The 25,658-nt window shown below is 40.5% G+C and overlaps 1 protein-coding gene across 2 annotated transcripts in view; it reads left to right on the top strand.

Annotated features, from left to right (window-relative positions):
- The window catches only part of ARHGEF12 (Rho guanine nucleotide exchange factor 12), a 171,604-nt gene that overhangs the window by 124,034 nt on the left and 21,912 nt on the right, over nucleotides 1–25,658 (top strand). For both annotated transcript variants that reach the window (XM_081152834.1, XM_081152833.1), the window contains 5 exons: nucleotides 659–791; nucleotides 1,096–1,131; nucleotides 8,411–8,565; nucleotides 9,493–9,639; nucleotides 10,673–10,758. In XM_081152834.1, coding sequence (XP_081008960.1) covers nucleotides 659–791; nucleotides 1,096–1,131; nucleotides 8,411–8,565; nucleotides 9,493–9,639; nucleotides 10,673–10,758 — 557 coding nt within the window. The remainder of the gene's footprint in view (nucleotides 1–658; nucleotides 792–1,095; nucleotides 1,132–8,410; nucleotides 8,566–9,492; nucleotides 9,640–10,672; nucleotides 10,759–25,658) is intronic.

Genomic DNA, 25,658 nt, shown 5'->3' with positions numbered 1-25,658 from the left:
CTCTTAATCGTACAAGTAAAATTGAAGTTGAAAGAAATGAAGGTAGAAGTAAAGAAATATAATTAGAAGGAAGGAAATGTACACTGAATACCTTATCTGACATAAGTTAAGATGCAAATTTCTCCAAGGAACAAAAATATAGATATAATTATATTGTTTAAACTTAGGTAATAACCATTAACCTAACTAATAATATAATTATTGAAATTAGGAAGAAATGGAAAATTGAAGGTAGGAAACATGAATGAGCAAGAAGTAGCTATTCCTTAAGGATAATAAAGTAAAAACAGAAGCATGAAGTTACTGTTCACTGTTGTATCACCATAGTATCTGAAATGTGAATGGAAAGGACTGGGGTAGAAAAGGATCGGTGAGAGACTGTTTCTCACATCATATGCTCTTCTGAGTTGTTGCCGTGTCTTGTGTTGACATTTAAAAGCTGTTTAAAAGTGATTTTCTTATTTTTTAGTGTATTTTAAAATTTTATATATTAGAATTTTGATTCTACCTAACCCACAATTGTTTAAATACGAATATGACTATGGATTAGGTTGAAGCTCTTTTGGTACTAATATATTTCGTGTAATCATCATCTTAATATGTATATACTGTTACATGTATATAACCCGAATTAAGTGTCTGACATTTGTCTTCTCAGGATCAAAGCAAGTTGGAGAAGCACCAGCATCTGGAGACTCCTTAGATGGCACACCTCGTACTTCCAATACCGTCTTTGATTTTCTGCCTCCTCCATTAGACCAGGTGCAAGAGGAGGAATGGGAAGTAGAAAGGTAATTCAGTAATAACTTAGGTTTAAGTTTAGGACATTGCTTCAAGTTTTTTGATTGTATAATATGTTTATGTTTTACATAGTTTTCCCCAAATGTGGTTTTTTGGGGAAGGAACTAGAACTTTAATTGGTAGTAAATATTGGAAAGATACTAAATGTTTTTCAGTTTACTTGATATTAATCTAAAATATCCAGAAGAATTATTTATCAGTCACTGTAGTTTAACCCAGTTTTGAATACTTTGGCATAAATTTCTTGATTACTATTTTGTTTTTATGTTGACTCTTTATTTTCCATTGTTTTAGAATGACTGAACATGGGACACCAAAGCCCTTTCGAAAGTAAGTAACCCTAAAGTAGCTTTTAATAGGGCATATTTTAAGAAATACATTTTCTTGCCCTGACATCCTGTTTTAAAGGAAAAGAGACTCAGGACTTCTGGTCAAGATGGTAGAATAGGTAAATGCTGTGCTTGCTTCCTCCCATGACCGTATCAGGTTACAACTAAATTATAGAACAACCATCATTGAGAACTACCTGAAGACTAGCTGAACTTAGAAGTGCTAAGAATATAACGAAGCCCTGTTGAGACTGATAGGAGTAGAGACAGAAAGTGGGCAGGTCCCACACCTACAGTGTGGTGATTAAGAATCAGAACGGATATCTCGTTATGGAAATCTCTGGTAAGGAATGAGGACCACACTGGGCTTTCCAGCCTGGGACTGCAGTGCTGAGAAGAGGAGTCCCCATAACACTGGGCTGTGAAAACCAACAGGAATTGAATCTGAGTGAAGCAGAGGTCTGCTAGAGTCCCAGGCATTCCTCTTGAGAGGACCATGTACTGACTCACTCATGAATTCACTCACTCTGGACTCCACACAGGAACAGCAGTTCAAGAAGTGCCAGGGACATATGGGGAGGAACTAAATTGAGTAGGTTAGGGTTGAGAGCTAGAAGAACAGAGATCAGAACAACACTCTCTAGGGACAGAAGTGCTGGCAGGCACCACAGTTCCTTTGTTGACTCCTCCCCCACCTATCTGGCAGGCTCAGGTTGGCTGCAAACCTGTGCTCTCTATGAACCTGGCTAACATTGTTCTCCCGGCCGTGTTGATTCACTCAGACACTGCCCCACGCAACTTACACTGGCAGCCTCAGCCACTTCCAGCAACTTTTCCATACAAGCCATCTGCCTTAGCTCATGCTGCAGATTTTCCTAAAATCTCTGAAGGGTCCCCAAACCTCAAACAAGTAGGGGCTGGCCATGGCATACCCTGTACCACTGGCTAAGTGGCCCCAAGCACAGTTCAACCAGCAGTCAGTCTCAACTTGCATTGTAATTCCCATCAGGTAGCCCCAAATCTGGCATAAGCTGTGGCCAGTGTTGGCTTGGAAAGTAGCTTCAACTGAGTGGTCACAAGCCTAGCACAAGTGGCCACTGGCCCCAGTTCACATCATGGTGACCACCAGAGGTTCTCAAGCCTGGCATTATTGACAGCCAACTTTGTGTTGCAGCATAACCTCTTCAAAGTGTCTCCAGCTCCAGCATAAGAGGCAGCCAACCACAGAGTGCTTTATAGCTCCCATTAGGTGGCACAAACTGAGCATAAACAGCGGCTGACTTAAGACTGCATGAGGCTCCAGAACCAACATACCCCGTGGCCGGCTTCAGAACACACCAGAGCAGTACCCAACCAGCTCCACAAACAACAAATTCAAAGGGTGGATTTAGCTGCCACCACAGCCCTGCCCTCGCACAACAGCTCATCTGATAAAGTCATGGCCAGCCCTCACATCCAGTTGGCCTAGGGATTAGTCCCACCACTGATGTGCCAATAGCAATCAAGACTCAACTACAACAGGAGGACACACACAACCCACACAGAAGACACCCCAAGAGCACCCCCCTCAGGTTACCAGGGAGACTGCACATCTGGGCCTCATAGGACACCTACTGCATAAGGCCACTCTGCCAAGAATGGGAGACAGCAGATCTACTTAATATGTAGAAACAAACATGGGGAGTCAGCCAAAATGAAGAGACAAAGAAATAGTATATTTGAAAAGAAAGACTAGGACAAAACTCTAGAAAAAGAACTAAACAAAATGGAGACAAATAATCTGCCAGACTCAGAGTTCAAAACACTGGTTATGAGGATGCTCAATGGACTTAGGAGAAGAGTAGATGAATTCAGTGAGAAATTAACAGAGAGAGGATACATAAATAAAGAGATAAATAAGGAGATAGAAAACATAAAAAAGAACCAGTTGGAACTGAAGAACACAGGAGTGAAATGAAGAAAACACTGGAAGAGTCAACAGCAGATTGAAGAAGAGGATCAAATCTTCAATCTGGAAAACAAGGCAGCAGAAAGCAAAAGGAACAAAGAATGAGGATGGTATGTGGACAGCAACAAGTGTATCAGCATCCACATCATGCGGATTCCAGAAGGAGAAGAGGGGGAGCAAGGAATTGGAAACCTATTTGAAGAAATAATGACGGAAAACTTCCCTAGCCTTGAGAAGGAAATAGACTTACAGCCCCAGGAAGTGCAGAGAGTCCCAAACAAGAGGAGCCCAAAGAGGCCCACACCAAGACACGTCATAATTAAAATACCAAAGGTAAAAGGCAATCTTAAAAGGATCAAGAGAAAAGCAGTTATGTCCAAAGGAGCTCCCATAAGACTTTCATCTGATTTCTCAACAGAAACTTTTCAGGCCAGAAGGGACTGTCACAAAATATTCAAAGTGATGAAAAGCAAGGGCCCACAACCAAGATTACACTGCCCAGCAAAGTTATCATTTAGAATTGAAGGAGAAAGAAAGAGCTCTCTAGACAAATAGAAGCTAAAAGACTTTATCACTAATAAACCCACATTGTAAAAAATCTTAAAGGGATTTATATAAGTAGAAAAGAAAAGATAAAAAATAAAACTAAGAAAATATAGGAAAGAAAAACTTCTCACTGACAAAGGCAAATACTTAGTAAAAGCCGAAGATCAACTATAAAGCTAGTACAAAGTATAAAAGGCAAAAGTAGGAAGATCATGTGTAATTATAACAATAAATTAAGGGATACACACAAAGGCACACATGAAACAAGTAAAAACTAATGACAAAAACAAATATGGAGGGGGGGTTGAGTAAAAATTGTAGTGGTATTAGAATGTCTTAGAATAGACTGCTATAAACAGCCTTGATATATATGAAGCAAGTGGTAACCACATACCAAAAATCTATGAGATATACAATAAGTAAATAAATGAATCCAAACATAAATCTGTAGAAAGCCATCAACATATAAGAAGAGAATAGGCAAGAAACAGAGAATAATGACAAAAACAATTAGAAAACCATTAATAAAATGACAGTAACTGCATACCTATATCAATAATTACTTTAAATGTGAATGTACTAAATGTGCCAAGCAAAACACATAGGGTAGATGAATGGATAAAAAAAATAAGACCCACGTCAGATCTAAAGACACACACAGAATGAACGTAAAAAGATAGAAGATGGCATTCTCTGCAAATGGAAATGAAGAAAATAAAAGCTGGTATAGCAATACTTAGAGAAAGTAGAATTTAAACAAGGGCTGTAATGAGACAAAGAGGGCATTTCATAATGATAAAGGGATCAACAAGAGGGCATAACTCTTGTAAACATATACATACCCAATGTACGAATATCTATATAAAATACATAGTGATAGACAAGTACAGAGAGGTTGATAATAAGATAATAGTACTAGGGGATGTTAACACCTCATTTACATGACTGGATAGATAATCCAGAGAGTAAATCAACAGGGAAAACAGTAGCCTTAAATGACACATTAGGTCAGATGGAGTTAATTGATACCTATGACATTTCAACCCAAAGCAACAGAATATACATTCTTTATTTTTTCTCCCCTACTTTTTTTTTTTTTATTGTTGACAGTATTACAGGTGTTCCTGATTTCCCCCCCAATTGCCCCGCTCCACTCAACCCCTACCCCACCCCAGGCCTTCGTCACACTATGTCTGTGCCCATGGGCTATGCATATATGTTCTTCGGTTAATCTCTTTCCATTCCCCCCCAATTCCCTCCCCTCTGAGATCTGTCAGTATGTTCCGTCGGTCCGGAGACATGGATGCATGGAATAGAATATACATTCTTCTCAAGTGCATATGGAACATTTTCCAGGACAAACTACGTTAGGCCACAAAACAAGTCGCAATAAATTTAAGACAGAGATAATTATCTTCTCCGATAATAGAAGTACAAAACTAGAAATTAATAACAAGAAAAAAGCTGAAAACCACAAGCAGAGGGAGGCTAATTAACATGGTACTAAACAATGAATGAATGAACAACAAGATCAAGGAATAAATCAAAAGATACCTTGAGACAAATGAAAATGAAAACATAATGACCAAAAATCTCTGGGGCAAAGCAGTTCTAACAGGTAAATTTATAGCAATACAGGCATACCTCAAGAAAAAAAAAATCTCAGACAATCTTAACTATACACCTAAAGGAACTAGACAGAGAAGAAGAAGTAAACCCCAAAGTGAGGAGAAGGATGGAAAAATTAAAGATCAGTGGTGAAATAAATGAAATAGAATTTAAAAAAAGAAAAGGAAAAAGGAAGACTCAATGAAACCAAGATCTAGTTCTTTGAAAAGATAAAATTGATAAACCCTTAGCTAGACTCGTCAACAACAACAAAAGCGGGGAGGGGGAGGCAAATAAAACTAGACATGAAAGAGAAGAGACAACTAACACCACAGAAATACAAAAGTTTATAAAGAAGTACTACAAACAGGTTTATTGCAACAAATTGGATAACGTGGAAGAAATCAGTAAATTTTTAGAAACATACAATCTTCCAAGGTTGAATCAGGAGGAAACAAATCTGAACAAACCAATAACTAAGGAAATCGAATTAGTAATAAAAAAACTCTCTAACAAACAAAAGCATTGGACCAGATGGAGTCAGAGTAAAATTTTACCAAACATTCAAAGAAATACCTGTTCTCAAACTATTCTAAAAAAATGGAAGGAGGGAAGGCTCCCAAAATCATTTTACGAAGCCAGCATTACCCTGATACCTAAACCAGACAAACACTGCAAAAAAGGAAAATTATAGGCCGATATCCCTGATAAACCTAGATGCAAAATTCCTCAACAAAATATTAGCAAACCAAATACAGCAATACAGTGAAAAGGTCATACACCATGATCTAGTTAGATTTAGCTCTGTCACTCGAGGTTGGTTCATATCTGCAAATCATTTAAGGTTACATACCACATACACAAAATGAAGGTTAAAAACTGTATGATCCCATCAGTAGATGTAGAAAAGTCTTGACAAAATGCAATGTTCATTTGTAATAAAAACTGTCAGCAAAGTCGTGATATAGGGAACATACCTCAACATAAAGGCCATATATGACAAACCCATAGCTAACATACTCAGCAGAAAAAGCTGAAGCTCTTTTCTTTAAAATCAAGAACAAAACAAGAATATCCACTTTCACCACTTTTATTCCACATTGTATTGGAATTGCTAGCCACAGCAATCAGACAAGAAAAATAAATAAAAGGCATCCAATTTGGAAAGGAGTAAGGAAAACTCATTATTTGCCAATGACATAATACTGTATATAAAAAACCCTAAAATGTTCTGCCAAAAAACTATTAGGCTAATAAATGAATTCAATAAAATAGAAAGATACAAAATTAATGTTTAGAAAAATCAGTTGCATTTTTATACACCAATAATAATGAACAATTATTTCTTAAAGAGAAATTAAGAAAACAATCCCATTTACAGTTGCACCATAAAGAAATTAAATACCTAGGAATAAAGTCAACCAAGGAGGTAAAAGACCTATACCCTGTACTCAGAAAACTGTAAGACATTAAAGAAAATACAAATAAGTTAAGTGTAAACCATGCTCATGTATAGGAAGAATTAACATCATTAAAATGTTAATACTTCCCCAAAGCAATCTACAGATTCAATACAATCATATCAAAATACCAGTGTCATTTTTCACCAAATTAGAACAAATAATCTTAAAATTTATATGGAACCACTTTAGAAAGAACAAAATTGGAGGTATCACACTACCTGATATCAAACTATACTACTGGGCTGTAGTAATAACAGCATGGTACTGGCATAAAAAACACATAGATCAATGAAACAGAATAGAGAACCCAGAAATAATAAACCCATGCCTTTATGACCAATTAATCTATGACAGGAGGCAAGAATATACCATGGGGTAAAGAGAGTCTATTCAATAAATGGTGTTAGACAAACTTGAAGGATACATGCAAAAGAATGAAACTGGATAACTTTCTTAGGCCGTATACAAGAATAAACTCAAAATGGATTAAAGACTTTAAGACCCCAAACCATAAAACTTTTAGAAGAAATTATAGGTAGTAAACTCTTTGATACCGCTCTTAGTAAATAGGTTTTTGGATATGTCTTCTCAGGCAAGGGAAACGAAAAAATAAGCAAATGGGACTATATGAAACTAAAAACTTTTTGTCCAGTGAAGGGAACCATCAACAAAACAAAAAGCTTACTGAATGGGAGAAAATATTCTCTAATGATACATCCCATACGTGGTTAATATCCAAATATATAGGGAAATCATACATATTAACACCAGAAAAAGGATGGTCAATAGATACATGAAAAGTTGCTCAATTTCACTAATCATCAGGGACATGCAAATTAAAACCCCAATGAGATATCACCTCACATCCCTCAAAATGACTACCATCAAGAAATCCACAAACAGTTCTGGAGAGGATGTGGAACAGAAGGAATTCTTGTGTACTGCTATGGAAAACTGTGGATGTTCCTCAAAAGTTTAAATATAGAACTACCATGTGCCCAGCAATTTCATTTCTGGGTATTTCAAAGCACTAATTTGAAAAGATATATGCACCCCTATATTCATTACAGCATTATGTACAATAGCCAAGATATGGAAGCAACCTAAGTGCCCATCAGTAGATGAGTGATAGAGAAGATGTGGAACATATACACAATGGAATATGACTCAGCCATAAAACGAATGAAATCTTGCTATTTGTGACATGGATGGATCCAGAGGGTATTATGCTAAGTGAAATAAGTCAGACAGAGAAAGACAGATACCATGTGATTTCAGTTATATGTGGAATCTAAAAAACAAAATAAATGAACAAACAAAACAAACAAATCCACAAATTCAAACAACAAATAGATGATTGCCATATGAGAGTGGGGTTGGTGTGATGGGTGAAAAAGGTGAAGGGGTTAAGTTATAAAATTGTCATGGAAATATTAAGTACACCGTCGGGAATATAGTTAGTAACTGTGTGGTGTAAGATAGACTTATCAGGGTGATGATCACTTTGCAAGTTATATGAACATCTAATCACTGTTGTACAACTGAACCTAATAAAATATTGTATGTCAACTGTCATTGAAAAATAAGTTTTTAAAAGAAAAGAAACACTACACAATCTGTCAGACTGATTTACTATAATGTAAAAACTTATGCTGTTTTCCATTGTCCATTTGATGTCCTCAAATAGGATTCATCATCATTTTTTTCTTTATTAGGTTAGACAGCATAGCTTTTGGAGAAAGTCAAAGTGAGGATGAACAGTTTGAAAATGACTTAGAGACAGATCCACCCAACTGGCAACAGCTCGTTAGTCGAGAAGTGTTATTGGGACTAAAGCCTTGTGAAATCAAAAGGCAGGAAGTAATTAATGGTGAGTTTAATTAGTTTTTGTTGTTCATATATACTGAGTTTTATTAGAGCAGAAAATACCTGGAGTGTTGGTGTTTGCTTCCAAGTTTCAGCTTGCCTTTTGTTTTAAACAAAGAGGAAATTAAACTATATAGATGATCCTTGAACTTTAAAACTAGAAAAATCACTGAGACATTTGCCCCGTGACTTTACTTTCAGACTTTACTATCAGACTTTTGTTGATAGATTATAAGTGAGAATGCTAAGGCTCAGAGTGGTGGTTTGAATGAATCAAGAACATACAGCTAGTAGGTGATAGGGAGAAAACTAGTCTCCAGGTCTCCTTCACCTGAATGCAGCGTTCTTTATTTACCCAAGCGTGTGTGTGACAGACGTGACCTGGGTGCTGCACCCTCTACTGTCTTTAGGATATGACTTGAATGAATATCTTCTTGTCCCTGATAACATTGAGACATAGTGAAATTACAGGTCTGGCCTCAGAAATGAGGGCTTACAGACAAGCTAGGTAACCAAGAGTACTGTTGTGTATGAGGAGGGCCCAGCTTAAACCTATGATGTGGGGCTGACAGTTTCTAATGTAGTTACGATTGGTGGGAAGTAGTGTAAAAAGACAGGTAAGTTTTAGAATACACTGTTAACTTTTAAGTACAAAACAGTTTTTAATGGTATTTTTCATTTGCCAGTATTAAACTCTTAGAGCCAATTTGTAGAAGAGTTCTGTGGAATCAAGAAAGTGACTTCAGAGATACTATATCTTTTCTAAACTATAAATAAATATAACTTATTTGCTAGCTAATTCTAGCTAAAGCCTATAGGAATATAATCAATAATATTGTAATAACTATGTATGGTGTAAGATAGGTACTAGACTTTTCATGGAATTATTCTAAGTAAGGCAACCTTTTATATTTACCTTTTTTCTGTTTAGAATTGTTTTATACTGAAAGAGCTCATGTTCGAACACTAAAGGTTCTTGATCAAGTGTTCTATCAGCGAGTGTCCAGAGAAGGAATTCTGTCACCTTCAGAAATACGGAAAATTTTTTCAAACTTGGAAGATATTCTTCAACTTCACAGTAAGAGATTGACTCTGATCTTTGTCCCTAACATTTTCAATATATAAAATATTGTGAGTATGTAAAGGTACCATAACAGTAAAATCTTGTAAATGTACCCATGTTAGTTTTCCTGAAATTATGTATGTAAGCACAACATAAAGAAATGATTGGATCTTTGAATATCCCCTCCACCCTAATCCCGTACCAGCCTTTTATATTCAGTGTTCACACAAGACTTGGGATCTAATGTCAGTGTCTTAGATGAAAAACATGAGTAGTCAAAATTACCCTTGAAAATTCCCTATCAGTTACAGTGTATATGTTTTTAAAAATATATATCCCATATAATACATATTTATAAATGCATTTTGAAAATAGTAATATATAGTATATAACCCCATGATGGTACCTTTTTCAGAATTAAATTATTCTTTGTTTTTGCTTGGAACACTTGAGTAAATATAGGAAAGTTCTTTCTTGCTGGCTTTCCCAGGTTGTACTCATCTCAGACTTTGTAGTCAGTAGTATCAGTTTCTCTTTATAAGTCACTGTTTCTCCATGACCTCTAATGTTTCACCTTTCTTTTATCAGGGTGCCATCATCATCTTTCAACACCTGCCCACCAAATTAGTGCCTTTTACTCCTTTGGGCAGTGGGGGTGTTTCACCAGCTTGCCCTGACTGGCTCAGGCTTGATATATCCACTGCCTGTGAACAGTGGGCAGAATCACCTGCATTATTTAAATTTAAGTGCTTTACAAGCATGGTTATAGATGGAGTCTTGAAGTTAAATGAATATTTGATGTACCTATCCTGTATGTAATTTGCTAGCGTTCACATTGTTTTGTGCTTTGCCATCTGTTTCTCAGAGCTCACAGATATCTAGATGTATAAGAATTGTGTCTAGATTCATATTTAAGGAGATTAGAAGTAGCTGTACTACTATGAATCTGTTTGTTTGGTTTTTTTGAAAATTTAAGTTCTTGGTACTGCCAGTAACAGCCTGAAATGAGTATATGCTTAATTTTTTCCATTTTATTTTTCCCCTTGAGTTGGGTTGAATGAGCAAATGAAGACTGTTCGAAAGAGAAATGAGACTTCTGTTATTGATCAAATTGGGGAAGATTTGCTGACCTGGGTAAGGAAATTTGCTATTTTCTAATATTTTTATAGATATTTAGTTCTTAGATTCAAGGATAAGTAATTAACCTTTCCAAATATGCAAAGTCATCCACTTTGTAAAGCTAATGTAAAGATGAGAAGAATCCACAGTATGTATTCTGTGGTTAATGTCTTCTATTAAGTGCTCAATCAAAGTGCTCTTTTTTCACCAAATTAAAGGACTGGTTCTTTGTGTTTTAAAGAATGTAGCATAAAATGGATCTTCATAAAAATAATTCACCTGATGTAGAATTTTAAGCTCTCTTCTGTTGTCCAAGTCTCAGAATTATCCTGCACAGCATTAGACAGTGTCGATCCAGAACTACCATTACAACAGAAGGAGAGTCAGAATTACTTCATCTTATTTATGATATAAGAGTTCAGAGACTTGTAGCTCTTTATCAAGTTGTGTTTATTTTTCCCCTATTTGTCAGTATGTACCCCACAATATATACCGGTGTACCAAGCACTGTGCTGAGGAGTACAGCAGGAATCAAAGCGGACAGGGCTTCTTCCCTCGCAAAGCTTGTAATTAATGGGAAAACTGTTGTTAGTTATTTCAAGCTTGATGCGTGTTAGAAGGGGAAAGTACAGGTTGTTATAGGAACGTATAGCAGGAAGGCCTAAACTAGATCATACAGAAAATCTTCCTACGGGAAAGGGGGTTTGATTCAAACATTTACAGAAAGCACTATAGTTAAGGCTATGGATAATAGTAAAGTACATCACGTAGTCTGCAAAGTCTTAACACAGGTTTGAACATAAACTGTTTAGATACGCCCATAGACATTTACTTCAATATGTAGCTGCCATAAGACTTTGGTAATTCTACAATGATAAATTTTTAAAAGATTAAATACTAGTAGTTCACTAAAAGAATCTTTACCTTACTGCTTTCATTGATGCTGGAATCGTGGCCTAGAATCTACTAATCCACTCATAGGTCTCCTCTTTGCCACTTGACTCACAGAACAGGGTTAGGGAGTCATATTCCAGTCTTATCTTGCATTTACTGAACCTTCCAAAGCATTTTCTCCCTTAGGCCCACTCTAGAATTATTGTTATTAAGGAGTTTACTCCTTTGAAAAGTTCAGCTTATTCTGTGACTACTCTGTGATAGTCTGACTCACTTTGTTTCATGATGTCAGTGTAGCAGTGAAAGTTATAACTGAGTTCTGTTGGCTTCTTAGTAGACTACTCAACTTGAATCAAAAATCTGTAGTACAACATAGTATAGCGTCAATTTTCATGTCATAATGTGGATGAAAAAGTTGTAAGCCATGTGGACTTGATACAGTCTTGATTCCTAAGCAGTTTAATTTGCACCACATATAAAATAGTATTTAAACCAAGTCTCCAGTGAGATTCATCATTATTAGGGTCTGAGTGCAGTTGGTCCTCTCCTCAGAGTCCATTGGACTGCATAAATTCATCTACATGTTGAAACAAAGTGGAGAACCCTGTTAACAGAGTGGGACGAAAAAATTATTTTAGTATGTGTGAAAAGAAGTGTATTCTTCTTTTAATTTTATTTTTCAGTTTACAGTTTACATTCAGTATTATTTTGTATTAGCTTCAGGTGCACAGCATAGTGGTTAGACAGTGTTGCCCTGGTATATTCAGTACCCCCAGCACCATACATAGTTATTACAAATTATTGACTATATTCCCTGTGCTGTACTTTATGTCTCCATGACTATTTTATAACCACCAATTTGTACTCCTTAATCCCTTCACCTTTTTCACCCAGTCCCCTAACACTCCCTTCCCTCTGTCGACTGTCAGTCTGTTCTCTGTGTCTATGAGTCTGTTTCTGTTTTGTTTCTTTATTTTGCTCTTTAGATTTCACATATAAGTGAAGTAACATAGTATTTGTCTTTCCCTGACTGTTTCACTTAGCAATAATACCTTCTAGGTTCATTCATGCTGTCGCCAATGGTAAGATTTCCTTCTTTTATATGGCTGAGTAATATTCCTTTGTATACATATGTACCACATCTTTTTATCCACTCATCTATAGATAGACACTTGGGCTGCTTCCATATCTTGGCTATTACATTGTAAATAATGCTGCAATGAACATAGGGGTGCGTGTATTCTTTCAAATTAGTGTTTTGAGTTTCTTTGGGTATATACCCAGGAGTGGCATTGCTAGGTTATAAGGTAGTTTCATTTTTAATAGTTTGGCAAACCTCCATGTTCCTTTCCACAGTGGCTACACCAATTTGCATTCCCACCAGCAGTGCCCTAGGGCTCCCTTTCTCCACTTCCTTGTCAGCATTTGTTTGGTGATTTGTTGATGGAGCCATTCTGACAGGTGTGAGGTGGTATCTCGTTGTGGTTTAATTCGCATTTCTCTGATGATTAGTGACCTTGAGCATCTTTTAAAATGTCTGTTGGCCATCTCTATGTCCCGTTTGGAGAAATGTCTATTCAGTTCCCCTGTCCATTTTTTAATCGAATTGTTTGTGGTTTTTTGGCATTGAGATGTCGAGTTCTTCATAAATTTTGGATATTAACCCCTCATCAGATGTATCATTGGCAAATATCTTCTCCCATTCAGTAGGTTGTCTTTTTGTTTTCTTGGTGGTTTCCCTTGCTGTGCAAAACTTTTTAGTTTGATGTAGTCCTATTTGTTTATTTTTTTCTTTTGCCCAGGGACATAAGTCAGAAAATATATTGCTAAAAGATATACCAGAGATTTTACTGCCTATGTTTTCTTCTAGGAGTTTTATGGTTTAGGGTCTTACATTTAAGTCTTTAATTCTTTTTGAGTTTATTCTTGTGTGTGTTGTAAGATGGTCTGGTTTAAATTTTTTTGCATGTATCGGTCCAGTATTCCCAGCACCCTTTATTGAATAGGTGGTTTTTACCCTCCTTTGTCAAATATTAAGTGATCGTGTAGGTGTTGGTTTATTTCTGGGCTTCCTATTCTGTTCCATTGACCAGCGCCTGTTTTTATGCCAGTACCCTGCTGTTTTAATTACTCTAACCTTGTTGTATAGTCTGATATCAGGTTGCATGATTCCTCCAACTTTGTTCTTAAGATTGCTGTGGCTATTTGGGGTCTATTGTGGTTCCATAGAAATTTTTGGATTATTTTTTTCTAGTTCTGTGAAACACACCATTAATATCTTGATATAGGAATTGAGTTGAATTTATAAATTGCTTTGGGTAGTATGAACATTTAAATGATGTTAATTTTTCCTATCCATGAGCACAGTATATGCTTTTATTTATATTTTTTTCAGTTTCTTTCTTCAGTGTCTAATTCAGGTCTTTTACCTCCTTGGTTAAATTTATTCCTAGATATTTTTTATTTTTTAAAATATATCTTTATTGATTTCAGAGAGAGGAAAGGAGAGGGAGAGAGAGAGAGAGAAACATCAATGATGTGAGAGTCATTGATTGGCCACCTCCTGCACGCCCCCGAGGTTGGGGATCGAGCCCGCAACCTGGGCATGTGCCCTGACCGGGAATCGAACCCCGATCGCCTGGATCCTAGGTCAATGCTCAACTGCTGAGCCACACCCGGCCAGGCGGTATTTTATTATTTTGAGGCAATTGTAAATTGGATTGTTTTTTTAGTTTTCCTTTCTGATAGTTCATTATTGGTTTATAAAAGTGCAACCAATTTCTGAATATTAGTTTTGTATCCTGCTACTTTACTGAATTCATTCATCAGTTCTAGTAGTTTTTTGGTGGAATCTTTTGGATTCTCTATGTACAGTATCATGTCATCTGCAAGTAATGATATTTTACTTCTTCCATTTCATTTTGAATGCTTTTTATTTTTTCTGGTCTGATCACTGTGGCCAGGACTTCCAGTACTCTGCTGAGTAACCATGGTGGAAAGTGGACATTTCTGTTTTGTTCCTGATCTTAAAATGCGTTTAGTTTTTCCCTGTTGAATATGATGTTGGCTGAGGGTTTGTTATAAAAGGCCTTTGTTTTGTTGAGATATGTTCCCTCTGTTTTCACTTTTCTGAGAGTTTTTATCATAAATGGGTCCTGGATTTTGTCTAATGTTTTTTCTGCATCTATTGATATGATCATGTGATTTTTGTCCTTCATTCTGTTTATGTGATGTATACCACATTTATTGATTTGTGGATGTTATACCAGCCTTTCATCCCAGAAATACAGTTCCACTTGGTGGAGGTGTATGATCTTTTTTCATGTATTGCTGGATTCAATTTGCTAATAATTTTGTTGAGGACTTTTGCATCTGTGTTCAACAGGGATATTGGTCTATAAATTTCTTCCTTTGTAGTGTCTTTATCTGGTTTTGGATTTAGAATAATGCTTGCCTTGTAAAATGAGCTTGAGACTCTTCCCACCTCTTGAAATTTTTGGAAAAGTTTAAGAAAAGTAGGTGCTAGTTCTTGGGAGGTGTTTTTTTGTTTGTTTGTTTTTTTAATTACTGCTTCAGTTTTATTAGTTGTAATCAGTCTGTTCAAATTTTCTGTTTCTTGATTCAGTTTTGGAAGGTTGTATGTTTCTAGGAATTTATCCATTTCTTCTGGATTGTTGGATTTGTTGGCATATAGTTGTTCATAATATTTTCTTAGAATTCTATGCATTTTTTTTGGTGTAAGTTGTTGCTTCTCCTTTTTCATTTCTGATTTTATTTGGGTCCTCTCTCTTTCCGTCTTGATGAGTCTGCTTAAAGGTTTATCAGTCTTGTTTATCTTTTCAAAGAACCAGCTCTTGATATTATTGATATTTTGAATTGTTTTTTAGACTTTATTTTGTTTATTTTCACTCTAATATTTATAATTTCCCTCATTTTTCTCTTGGTGTAAGGTTAGATAGTTTATTTGAGATTTTTATTGTTTATTGAAGTAGGCCTATGCTGTTAAGAATTTTCCTCATAGGACTGCTTTCTCTGTGTCCCATAGATTTTGGATTGTTGTACAGTTTTTATTTTTATTTGTTTCATGGTATCTTTTGGTTTCTACCTTGATCTCATTGTTAACCCATTCATTGTTTAGTAAAATGTTATTTAGCCAACATGTGTTTGTGTTTTTCTGTTTTGTTTTATTTATTTATTTTTAAAATTGATATCTAGTTTCATACCATTGTAGTCAGAGAAAATGCTTGATGATTTCAAAATCTTAAATTTATTGAGACTTGTTTTGTGTCCCAACATGTGGTCTTTCTGTGTACTTGAAAACAATGTATATTCTGCTGCTTTTGGGTTAAATGCTCAGAAAATATCAGTTATATCCATTTGGTTTAGTGTGTCTTTCAAGGCCTTTGTTTACTTGTTCATTTTCTGTCTGGAAGATCTCTGCACTGATAGATGGGGTGTTTAAAATTGCTAGTATGACTGTATGACTGTTGATCTCTCCCTTTACATCTGTCAGCATTTGCTTTATATATTTAGGAGCTCCTGTGTTTGGTGCATAAATGTTTTCCAGAGTTATACCCTCTAGTTGGATTGCTCCCTTTATCTTTATGTAGTGTCCTTCTTTGTCTCTTGTTATGGCCTGTATTTTAAAGTCTGTTTTATCTGATATCAGTATTGCCGAACCTGCTTTTTTTCATTTCCATTTGCATGAAATATTTTTTTTATTGTTGACACTGTTACATATGTTCTCTCTCCCACCCCTTTGCCCCTTCTATGCAGCCCCATCACCTCCCCCTTCCCCCCCCAGTCTTCACCACATTATTGTCTGTTTCCATGGGCTATTCATATATACATATGTGTTCTTTGGTTAATGTCTTTGAGTGTTCTCCACCTCACTCCCTTCTGAGATCTGTCAGTCCGCTACATGTATCCAATGCCTCTGGTCCTGTTTTGTTCATCAGTTTATTTTGTTCATTAAATTCCACACATAAGTGAGATAAAGTGGTATTTTTCTTCCTCTGACTGGCGTATTTTGCTTGGCGTAATAATTTCCAGGTCCATCCATGTTGTCACAAAGGGTAAGACTTCCTTCTTTTTATAGATGCATAGTATTCCATTGTGTAAATGTACCGCATCTTTTTTATCCACTCATCTACTGATGAGCATTTGGGATGTTTTCATATCTTAGCTATGTAAATAATGTTGCTATGAACATAGGGCTGCATGTATTTTTTTCTGATTGGTGTTTCAGGATTTTTAGGATATATTCACAGAAGTAGTATCACTGGGTCAAACAGCAGTTCCATTTTTAATTTTTTAAGGAAACTCCTTACTGTTTCCACAGGGACTGCACCAGTCTGCTTTCCCTCAACAGTGCACCAAGGCTCCCATTTCTCCACACCCTCACCAGCACTTGTTTGTTGATTTGTTGATGGAGCCAGTCTGACAAGTGTGAGGTGATATCTCATTGTTGTTTTAATTTACATCTCTCTGATGATTAGTGGCGTTGAGCTTTTTTTTTTTTTTTTTTTTTAGAGAGAGAGAGAGAGAAACATCAATGGTTGCCTCCCTCATCGCCCTGACCAAGGATTGAACCAGCAGCCTGGGTATGTGCCCTGACTAGGCATTGAACCTGCTGCCTTTCTGTGTACAGGACGACGCTCCAACCAGATGAAATGGGCAGAGCATTTTCTCATCTGTCTGCTGGCTATTTATATGTGTGTCCTCTTTGGAGAAGTGTCTCTTCAGGTCCTTTGTCCATTCTTAATTGGATTGTTTGTCTCTCTGGTGTTGAGTTGTGTAAGTTCTTTATATATTTTGGATATTAACCCCTTATCAGGACTATCATTGGCGAATATGTTCTCCCATATAGTGGTTTTCGTTTTCATTTTGTTGATGGTTTCTTTTGCTGTGAGGAAGCTTTTTAGTTTGATGTAGTCCTATTTGTTTATTTCTTCCTTTGTTTCCCTTGCCCTCAGAGTTATATCAGCAAAAATATTACTGCAAGAGATGTCTGAAATGTTATTGCCTATGTCTTCTTCTAGGATTTTTATGATTTCACAACTTATATTTATTTAAGTGTTTTATCCATTTTAAGTTTATTCTTGTGTGTGGTGTAAGTTGTTGGTCTAGTTTCATTTTTTTGCATGTATCTGTCCAATTTTCTCAGCACCATTTATTGAAGAGACTGTCTTTACTCCATTGTATGCTCTTGCTTCTTTTGTTAAATATTAATTGACCATAAAGGCGTGGGTTGATTTCTGGGCTCTCTGTTCTGTTCCACTGACCTATATGCCTGTTTTTATATTAGTACCAGGCTGTTTTGATTACAGTGGCTTTGTAATATAACTTGGTATCTGGTATTGTGGTCCCTCTAATTTTGTTCTTCTTTCTCAAGATTGCTGAGGCTATTTGGTGTATTTTTGGTTCCATGTAAAATTTTGGAATATTTTTTCTAGATCTGTGAAATATGCCAGTGGCATTTTAGTAGGAATTGCATTGAATGTATAGATTGCTTTTATTATTATGGATATTTAATGATGTTAATTCTTTCAGTCCATAAACATGGTATATGCTTCTACTTGTTTGTATGCAATGAACTTCCCTTTCAGGACTGCTTTCCCTGTGTCCCATAGATTTTGGGTTTGTTGTGTGTTCATTTTCATTTGTTTCCAGAAAGTTCTTGATTTCTTTCTTGATCTCATTGGTAACCCATTCATTGTTTAATAACATGCCATTTAGCCTCCATGTGTTTGAGTGTTTTTACTGTAGTTGATTTCTAATTTCATGCCATTGTGATCTGAGATGCTTGATATGATTTCAATCTTCTTGAACTTGTAGAGACTTGTTTTGTGTCCTAACAAAGTGGTCTGTCTTTGAGAATAACCGATGTGCACTTGAGAGGAATGTATATTCTGCAGCTTTGGGATAAAATGTTTTATAAATACCAGTTAAATCCATCTGACCTAGTGTGTTGTTTAAGATCACTGTTTCCTTGATTTTTTTGTCTGGAAGATCTCTGCATGGATGACATTTGGGTGTTAAAGTCCACAACAAATTTTTTTTATGTATTTGGGTGCTTCTATATTGGTTGTATATATATTGACCAGGGTTATATCGCCTTGTTGGATCGATCTGCTTAGTGTTTGTTGTTGTTGTTTTAAATATGTTTTTATTTATTTCAGAGAGGAAAGTAGAGGGGGAGAGAGATAGAAGCATCAATGATGAGAGAGAATCAGTGATCGGCTGTCTCCTGCACGCCCCCTACTGGGGATTGAGCCTGCAACTCAGGCATGTGCCCTGACCAGGAATCAAACCCTGACCTCCTGGTTCATGGAATCACCGCTCAACCCCTGAGCCACAGTGGCCAGGCTGGATTGATCCTTTTGGTATTATGTAGTGACCTTTTTTGTTTCTTTTATGGTCTTTGTTTTGATGTCTCTTTTGTCAGATACACGTATTGCTACCCCAGCTTTACCTTTTCTCAGTGCCATTTGCATGGAGTATTTTTTTGCCCTCTCACTCTCACCCTGTGAGTCTTGTGTTCCAATGTGGGTCTCGTGTAGACAGCATATAGATCAGTCATGTTTTCTTATCCACTCAGCCACCCCTGTGCCTTTTATTTGGAGCATTTAATCCATTTACATTTAAGGTTATTATTGATAGGTACTTCTATATTGCAGTTTTTATTCTTTATGCCTGTGTTCCTCTGTGTATTTCTTCTTCTTTCAGCAGTCCCTTTAACATTTATTGCAGTGCTGATTTGGTGATAATGAATTCCTTTAGCCTTTTTGTATTTGGCCTGGGAAACTCGTTATTTCACATCCAAGTTTAAATGATAACCTTGCTGGATAGAGTAGTCTTGGTTTCAGATCCTTGCTTTCATTACTTTGAATACTTCGTGCCATTTCCTCCTGGCCCGAAGTGTTTCTGGTGAGAGATGCGCTGGAAGCATTATGAGGACTAAATTGTAGGTAACTGACTGTTTCTCTCTTGCTGCCTTTAAGATTCTCTCTTTGTGTTTAACCTTTGCCATTTTAATTATTACATTTTGTTGTGGGCCTCTTTGGGTTCTTTTTGCTTGGGACTCTCTGTGCCTCCTGAACTTATGTGAGATTTTCCTTCACCAAGTTAGGGAATTTTTCTGTCATTATTTCTTTAAATAAGTTCTCTATGCCCTGCTCACCTTTTTCCTCTTCTGTTTTCCTATGATGTGGATGTTGTTCAACTTCACATTGTCCCAAAGTTCCCTAAAACAATGCTCAGGCTATTTAATTCTTTTCTTTTTGCTCCTTTGATTGAGTCATTTTTTTCTACCTTGTCTTCTAATTCCTTGATTGATCCTCTACTTCATCTAATCTGCTTAATCTGTTTGTTTTTCCATTGTCTTTTTTTATTTCAGATACGTTATTCCTCATTTCTGAGTGGGCTTTTTGTTTTTTTTTAAGGTTTCTCATGCTGTCGAGCATTCTTAAAACCATTACTTTGAACTCCATTTTGAATAAATTGCTTGCCTCCATTTCACTGAGCTCTTTTTCTAAGGGTTTCTCCTGTTCTTTCATTTGAGACCTGTTTCTTTGTTTCCCCACTTTTGCTGTTTTCTTTGTGTTTGTTTCTATGTATTAGGTAGAACTGCCATGACTCGCAGCCTTGGTAGGGTGTCCTACTATAGTGGCTGTCCTGTGTTGTCTGGTGGTGTAGTTTCCTTGATCAACTTGCCTGGGTGTTCTAGGAATGTCTCTTGTATGGGCTATGTGGGTCCCCATGTTGTACTGGGTCTTGATGGCTGTTGTCCTGTTCGTGGATGGGCTGGGCTCGTGGGCTGGCTGACTCTGAGGTTCAGCCCTGACTACGTCGTGCAAACTGTTGTACAGGTTTTGACAGAACAAAACAAGACAACAGAAGACCAAACCAAAAATAACATGAAAAAAAACCCAACAGCCAGAAAAAACAACAACAACAGAGATAAGGAATAAGAAGAGAAAAAAGGAGAAGAAAAACAGCAGTAAAAGACAAGGGGAAAGCATTAGAGAGGAATAAAAGAAAGCAATAGGGAGTGATTTCTTGGGCCTGGTTTCTGAGATGGAGCCAGTGTCTGAGCTCATGCCTAGGGCCTTTTGAAGTGGCCTCAGCATAGGCAAATGTCAGTCATCAGGACCTTTGAATATAATAAGGATTTCTGAATAACCAGGGTTTCAGGATGGAAGAGAGGGAAAGGCCCCAACACCTTAATTTAACAATTCTAAGGGATTTTTAAATGTTCGAGAAGATTGAAATCAGATCAAGCACCTCGGATCACAATGGCATGAAATTGGGAATCAACTACAGTAAAAACATTCAAACACATGGAGGCTAAATAGCATGTTATTAAACAATGAATGGGTTACCAATGAGATCAAGAAAGAAATCAAGAACTTCCTGGAAACAAATGAAAATGAACACACAACCCAAAATCTATGGGACACAGGGAAAGCAATCCTAAGGGGGAAATTCATAGCACTACAGTCCTACCTCAAAAAGCAAGAAAAATGTTTAGTAAACTATCTGACTCTATAACTTAAAGAATTAGAAAGTTCCCCTGTGAAGCCTTCCAGACCAGGGCTTTTCTTTGCTGGGCGTTTTTTTATTGCTGCTTCGATTTCATCAGTTATTGGCCTGTTCAGGTTTTCTGATTCTTCCCTATTCAGTTTCACATATTCACTCATACGTGGAATCTAATAAACAAAACAGACTAAGGAACACAATAGATCCAGAGACATAGAAACTTGGAACAGACTGAGGGATCTCAGTGGGAAGGCGGGGGTAGGAGAGTCGATGGGGAGAGATTAACCAAAGAACTTATATGCATATATGCATAACCCATGGACATGGACAATAGTGTGGTGAAGGCCTGGGGGGAGTGGCAGCGTGAATGTGGGGTGGAAGGGATCATGGGAGGGGAAAAAGAGGGGATATCTAATACTTTAAACAATAAAGACAAATTTTATAAAAGAAAGCAATACAGAGCATATAAAGGGAAAAAGGAAAGTAAAATAATAAAAATAAGAAATAAAGCCCTAGCTGGTGCGTCTCTGGTTAGAGTGTTGACCCTTGCACCAAAGGGTCATGGGTTCAATTCCTGGTCAAAGGCAGGGCACATACCTGGGTTGCAGGTTCAATACCTGGACCTAGTCGGGGCGCATGTGGTAGGTAACCAGTCGATATCTCTGCCTCTGTCTCTCCTTCTCTCCTTCTCTCCCCACCCCACCCTCTGAAAAAGCAATAGAAAAAAAAATCCTCTGGGGAGGATTAGCAAAAAAATAATTAAAAGTAGATGTATTAATGGCATTTTAAATAAATAAATAATGAAATAATTTTAAAGTAATAATAAAATGTAGAGTAGGAAAAGTAAAACAGTAAAAAAGTAAGAAAGAAGGAAAATGGAATAAGGAAAGAAAGAGAAATAAGAGAGGAAAGAATGGAGAGAAAACTGGAAAGAGCAGGAAAATAAGAAGTGTAGAAATAAAAGGCAGGGTTTTTCTCAGCAGATCTTGGTGCCTCCTGTGATCACACTTTGGATAGGTTACTTGTGGAACTCGCAGGATCATTCTCAAATGTCGTCTGAAACTGGTCACCCGGTGTGCCAGCCAGTCCCGGGCCCTTGGGTAGTTATCTGGTGCAAACCAATGTCACTTGCTATCCCTGCCTGGCCCTCACTAACCTGTCTGCAGCTTGGCAGGGCAGAGCCCTAATCGTCAGGCGAGTGGGGCTTCTGTAGCCCAGAGGCTCGATCTTCCTTGGGCCTCCCACCTTGAATGTCCCTGTTCTGAGTTGTGCTACCTTCCCCCACAGATTTGCACTCTGGAGGTATCTGTGCCCTGGTGGGAGTGGTGCCTGTAACCCATAGGAGGGGCGGGTACTTCCTCTCCTTCCCAGGGCTGTTTGGCCTGAACTCATTGGGGAGCTCGCATCTGCGTCCCCGTAATTCTACCACAGGGCCCAGCACACTCCTGCCTCTTCCCAGACAGAAGCCCACCTGGAGACACAGCTCTTCCTGGCTCCCTGGCACCCTCCTTTGCCACCAAACCGAGTAGGAGGGGATCAAAAAAATAAGCACCCAGCCGGATGGCTCCGCTGGTCGAGTGTACTTCTGTACACCAATAAGGCTGCAGGTTTGACTCCTAGTCAGGGCACGCACCTAGGCTGCAGGTTCAGTCCCCCGTCGGGGTGTGTACAGGAGGCAGCTGATCCATGTTTCTCTCTCAAGTCAATGAAAAGTGTCTTTGGTTGTGGACTTAAAGAAATAACTGGCTCCCCTTAGCGCTCTAATCTCTTTGTGGCTGGCTCCCTGCTGGACAAGGCCTCTGACAATTGGGCCAGATGCTCGGCCCCCAGGAGCCCTCAGATCCCCGCCCGGTGCGTCCCCGTCTCGATCGCAGCGGGGCGGGCAGACCCAGCCGCTCGGCAGGGGGGGCAGACCCAGCCGCTGGGCAGGGGGGGCAGACCCAGCCGCTCGGCAGGGGGGCAGACCCAGCCGCTGGGCAGGGGGGGCAGACCCAGCCGCTGGGCAGGGGGGGCAGACCCAGCCGCTGGGCAGGGGGGCAGACCCAGCCGCTCGGCAGGGGGGGCAGACCCAGCCGGGCAGACCCAGCCGCTGGGCAGGGGGGGCAGACCCAGCCGCTGGGCAGGGGGGGCAGACCCAGCCGCTCGGCAGGGGGGCAGACCCAGCCGCTGGGCAGGGGGGCAGACCCAGCCGCTCGGCAGGGGGGGCAGACCCAGCCGCTGGGCAGGGGGGCAGACCCAGCCGCTGGGCAGGGGGGGCAGACCCAGCCGCTGGGCAGGGGGGGCAGACCCAGCCGCTGGGCAGGGGGGCAGACCCAGCCGCTGGGCAGGGGGGGCAGACCCAGCCGCTGGGCAGGGGGGCAGACCCAGCCGCTGGGCAGGGGGGCAGACCCAGCCGCTGGGCAGGGGGGGCAGACCCAGCCGCTGGGCAGGGGGGGCAGACCCAGCCGCTGGGCAGGGGGGGCAGACCCAGCCGCTGGGCAGGGGGGCAGACCCAGCCGCTGGGCAGGGGGGCAGACCCAGCCGCTGGGCAGGGGGGCAGACCCAGCCGCTGGGCAGGGGGGGCAGACCCAGCCGCTGGGCAGGGGGGGCAGACCCAGCCGCTGGGCAGGGGGGCAGACCCAGCCGCTGGGCAGGGGGGGCAGACCCAGCCGCTGGGCAGGGGGGCAGACCCAGCCGCTGGGCAGGGGGGGCAGACCCAGCCGCTGGGCAGGGGGGCAGACCCAGCCGCTGGGCAGGGGGGGCAGACCCAGCCGCTGGGCAGGGGGGGCAGACCCAGCCGCTGGGCAGGGGGGCAGACCCAGCCGCTGGGCAGGGGGGGCAGACCCAGCCGCTGGGCAGGGGGGGCAGACCCAGCCGCTGGGCAGGGGGGCAGACCCAGCCGCTGGGCAGGGGGGCAGACCCAGCCGCTGGGCAGGGGGGGCAGACCCAGCCGCTGGGCAGGGGGGGCAGACCCAGCCGCTGGGCAGGGGGGGCAGACCCAGCCGCTGGGCAGGGGGGGCAGACCCAGCCGCTGGGCAGGGGGGCAGACCCAGCCGCTGGGCAGGGGGGCAGACCCAGCCGCTGGGCAGGGGGGGCAGACCCAGCCGCTGGGCAGGGGGGGCAGACCCAGCCGCTGGGCAGGGGGGCGCCGTGCTGCCCGTGCCCTCGAGCGGCAGGCCACGCCCCTTTCCCAAGCCACAGTCCAGCACCCCTTCCCAGAGTGCCTCCAGACAGCAGAAGCCCCTCAGAGCCGCCTGGGTGTACAGGCAGACCCCTCTGGCTGGCCCAGAGCTCTGCTGCCTGGCTCCTCCAGCAGTCCCGGATTGGAGCTAACTTCCCGGGCTGGTGGTAGAACAAAGACCACCCTCTCTGTCTGGGATGCTGTGGTCTGAGTCTCCTGGGTGGACGGGATCCCCGCCGATTCCCGCTGCTTGACGGCACACTGGCTCCCATTCACTTCTCTGCTGCTGTGGAGTTGTCTCATGCTCGCCGACTGTGAGAATTGACCCCACCCACAGTGTATGGTCTGCTGTTTTGGGTCTGACCCCATGAAGTAGAATTCCCCCCATCAGGGTCTGGTGCTTACAGAGATCTCCTTTTGGGTGAGCTTCTTGTGGAGCCAATTCGACTATGCTCTGATTTGGTCTGGAGCTCACCACCGTGTGTTTGCTTATGGGGATTTTGGTAGGGAATCCAGTGCAGGTCAGTATCAGAGTCTGTGACTGGCTCTGGATTACCTGCTTTGAGCTATGAAGAGATCCACAGTTTGTATCTGCCGCTGGGCCTGTGTGTGGGGGAGGGACAGAACTGTGTGACAAAGCCAGCTTCCGTTGGCTCCTAGCCCAGGGGCAGTTCAGCAAAAGGCCCAGGACAGCCCAAGGTCTATCTCTACCTACTGGCTGCTTGTTGGGCCATCACTGAAAGAGCCTCTGGCAGTCCTCGAGTTGTATGAGATAGGTTCTTAGTGAGTATCAGGTAGGACAAGTGGTGCCCACTAGGTTGATACAGATTCAAACTTGGCACCAGTGTTGGGTCTGAGGTCACTCAGCAAAAGTTTCAGGGTACACCAAGGCCAGCGCCACCCGTGGACTTTTGTGGTTGGGTGGGATCTCGGGATTCGTTAGCATGAAGCCAGTAGAGTTCATCAGGCTGAAAGAGACAAAGATTTGACTGTATGGAAGGAGGGCTTTGCATTGGAAGAGTGGTGCTGGTCAGTGGGACAAGGGAAATGGCCCACTCCCTATTGCCACACTACTCAGTCTTGCCCTGTGAGTCTCTGACACAGTCTGCATTTTCCCCAACCTCCTCAAGAGCCTTCCAAGAAAGTGTGCACTGTGGGTCCAGGTTTTACACTTCCTGCATACTTCTCTGCTGGACACCAGTTTGGCAGGGCTGGGCCACAGGAAGTCGGTAGGAAGAGCTACTGCATTTCTGCAGGGTAATGCTTTATGGAGGGAGTGCTCAGCCCAGGACAGATGGCATCTGTGGGCCATGTTGGAGTG

The sequence above is a fragment of the Miniopterus schreibersii genome, assembly GCF_964146895.1.
Source record: "Miniopterus schreibersii genome assembly, chromosome: 12".
Lineage (NCBI taxonomy): Eukaryota > Metazoa > Chordata > Mammalia > Chiroptera > Miniopteridae > Miniopterus > Miniopterus schreibersii.
This window is presented reverse-complemented; position numbering and strand designations above follow the sequence as displayed.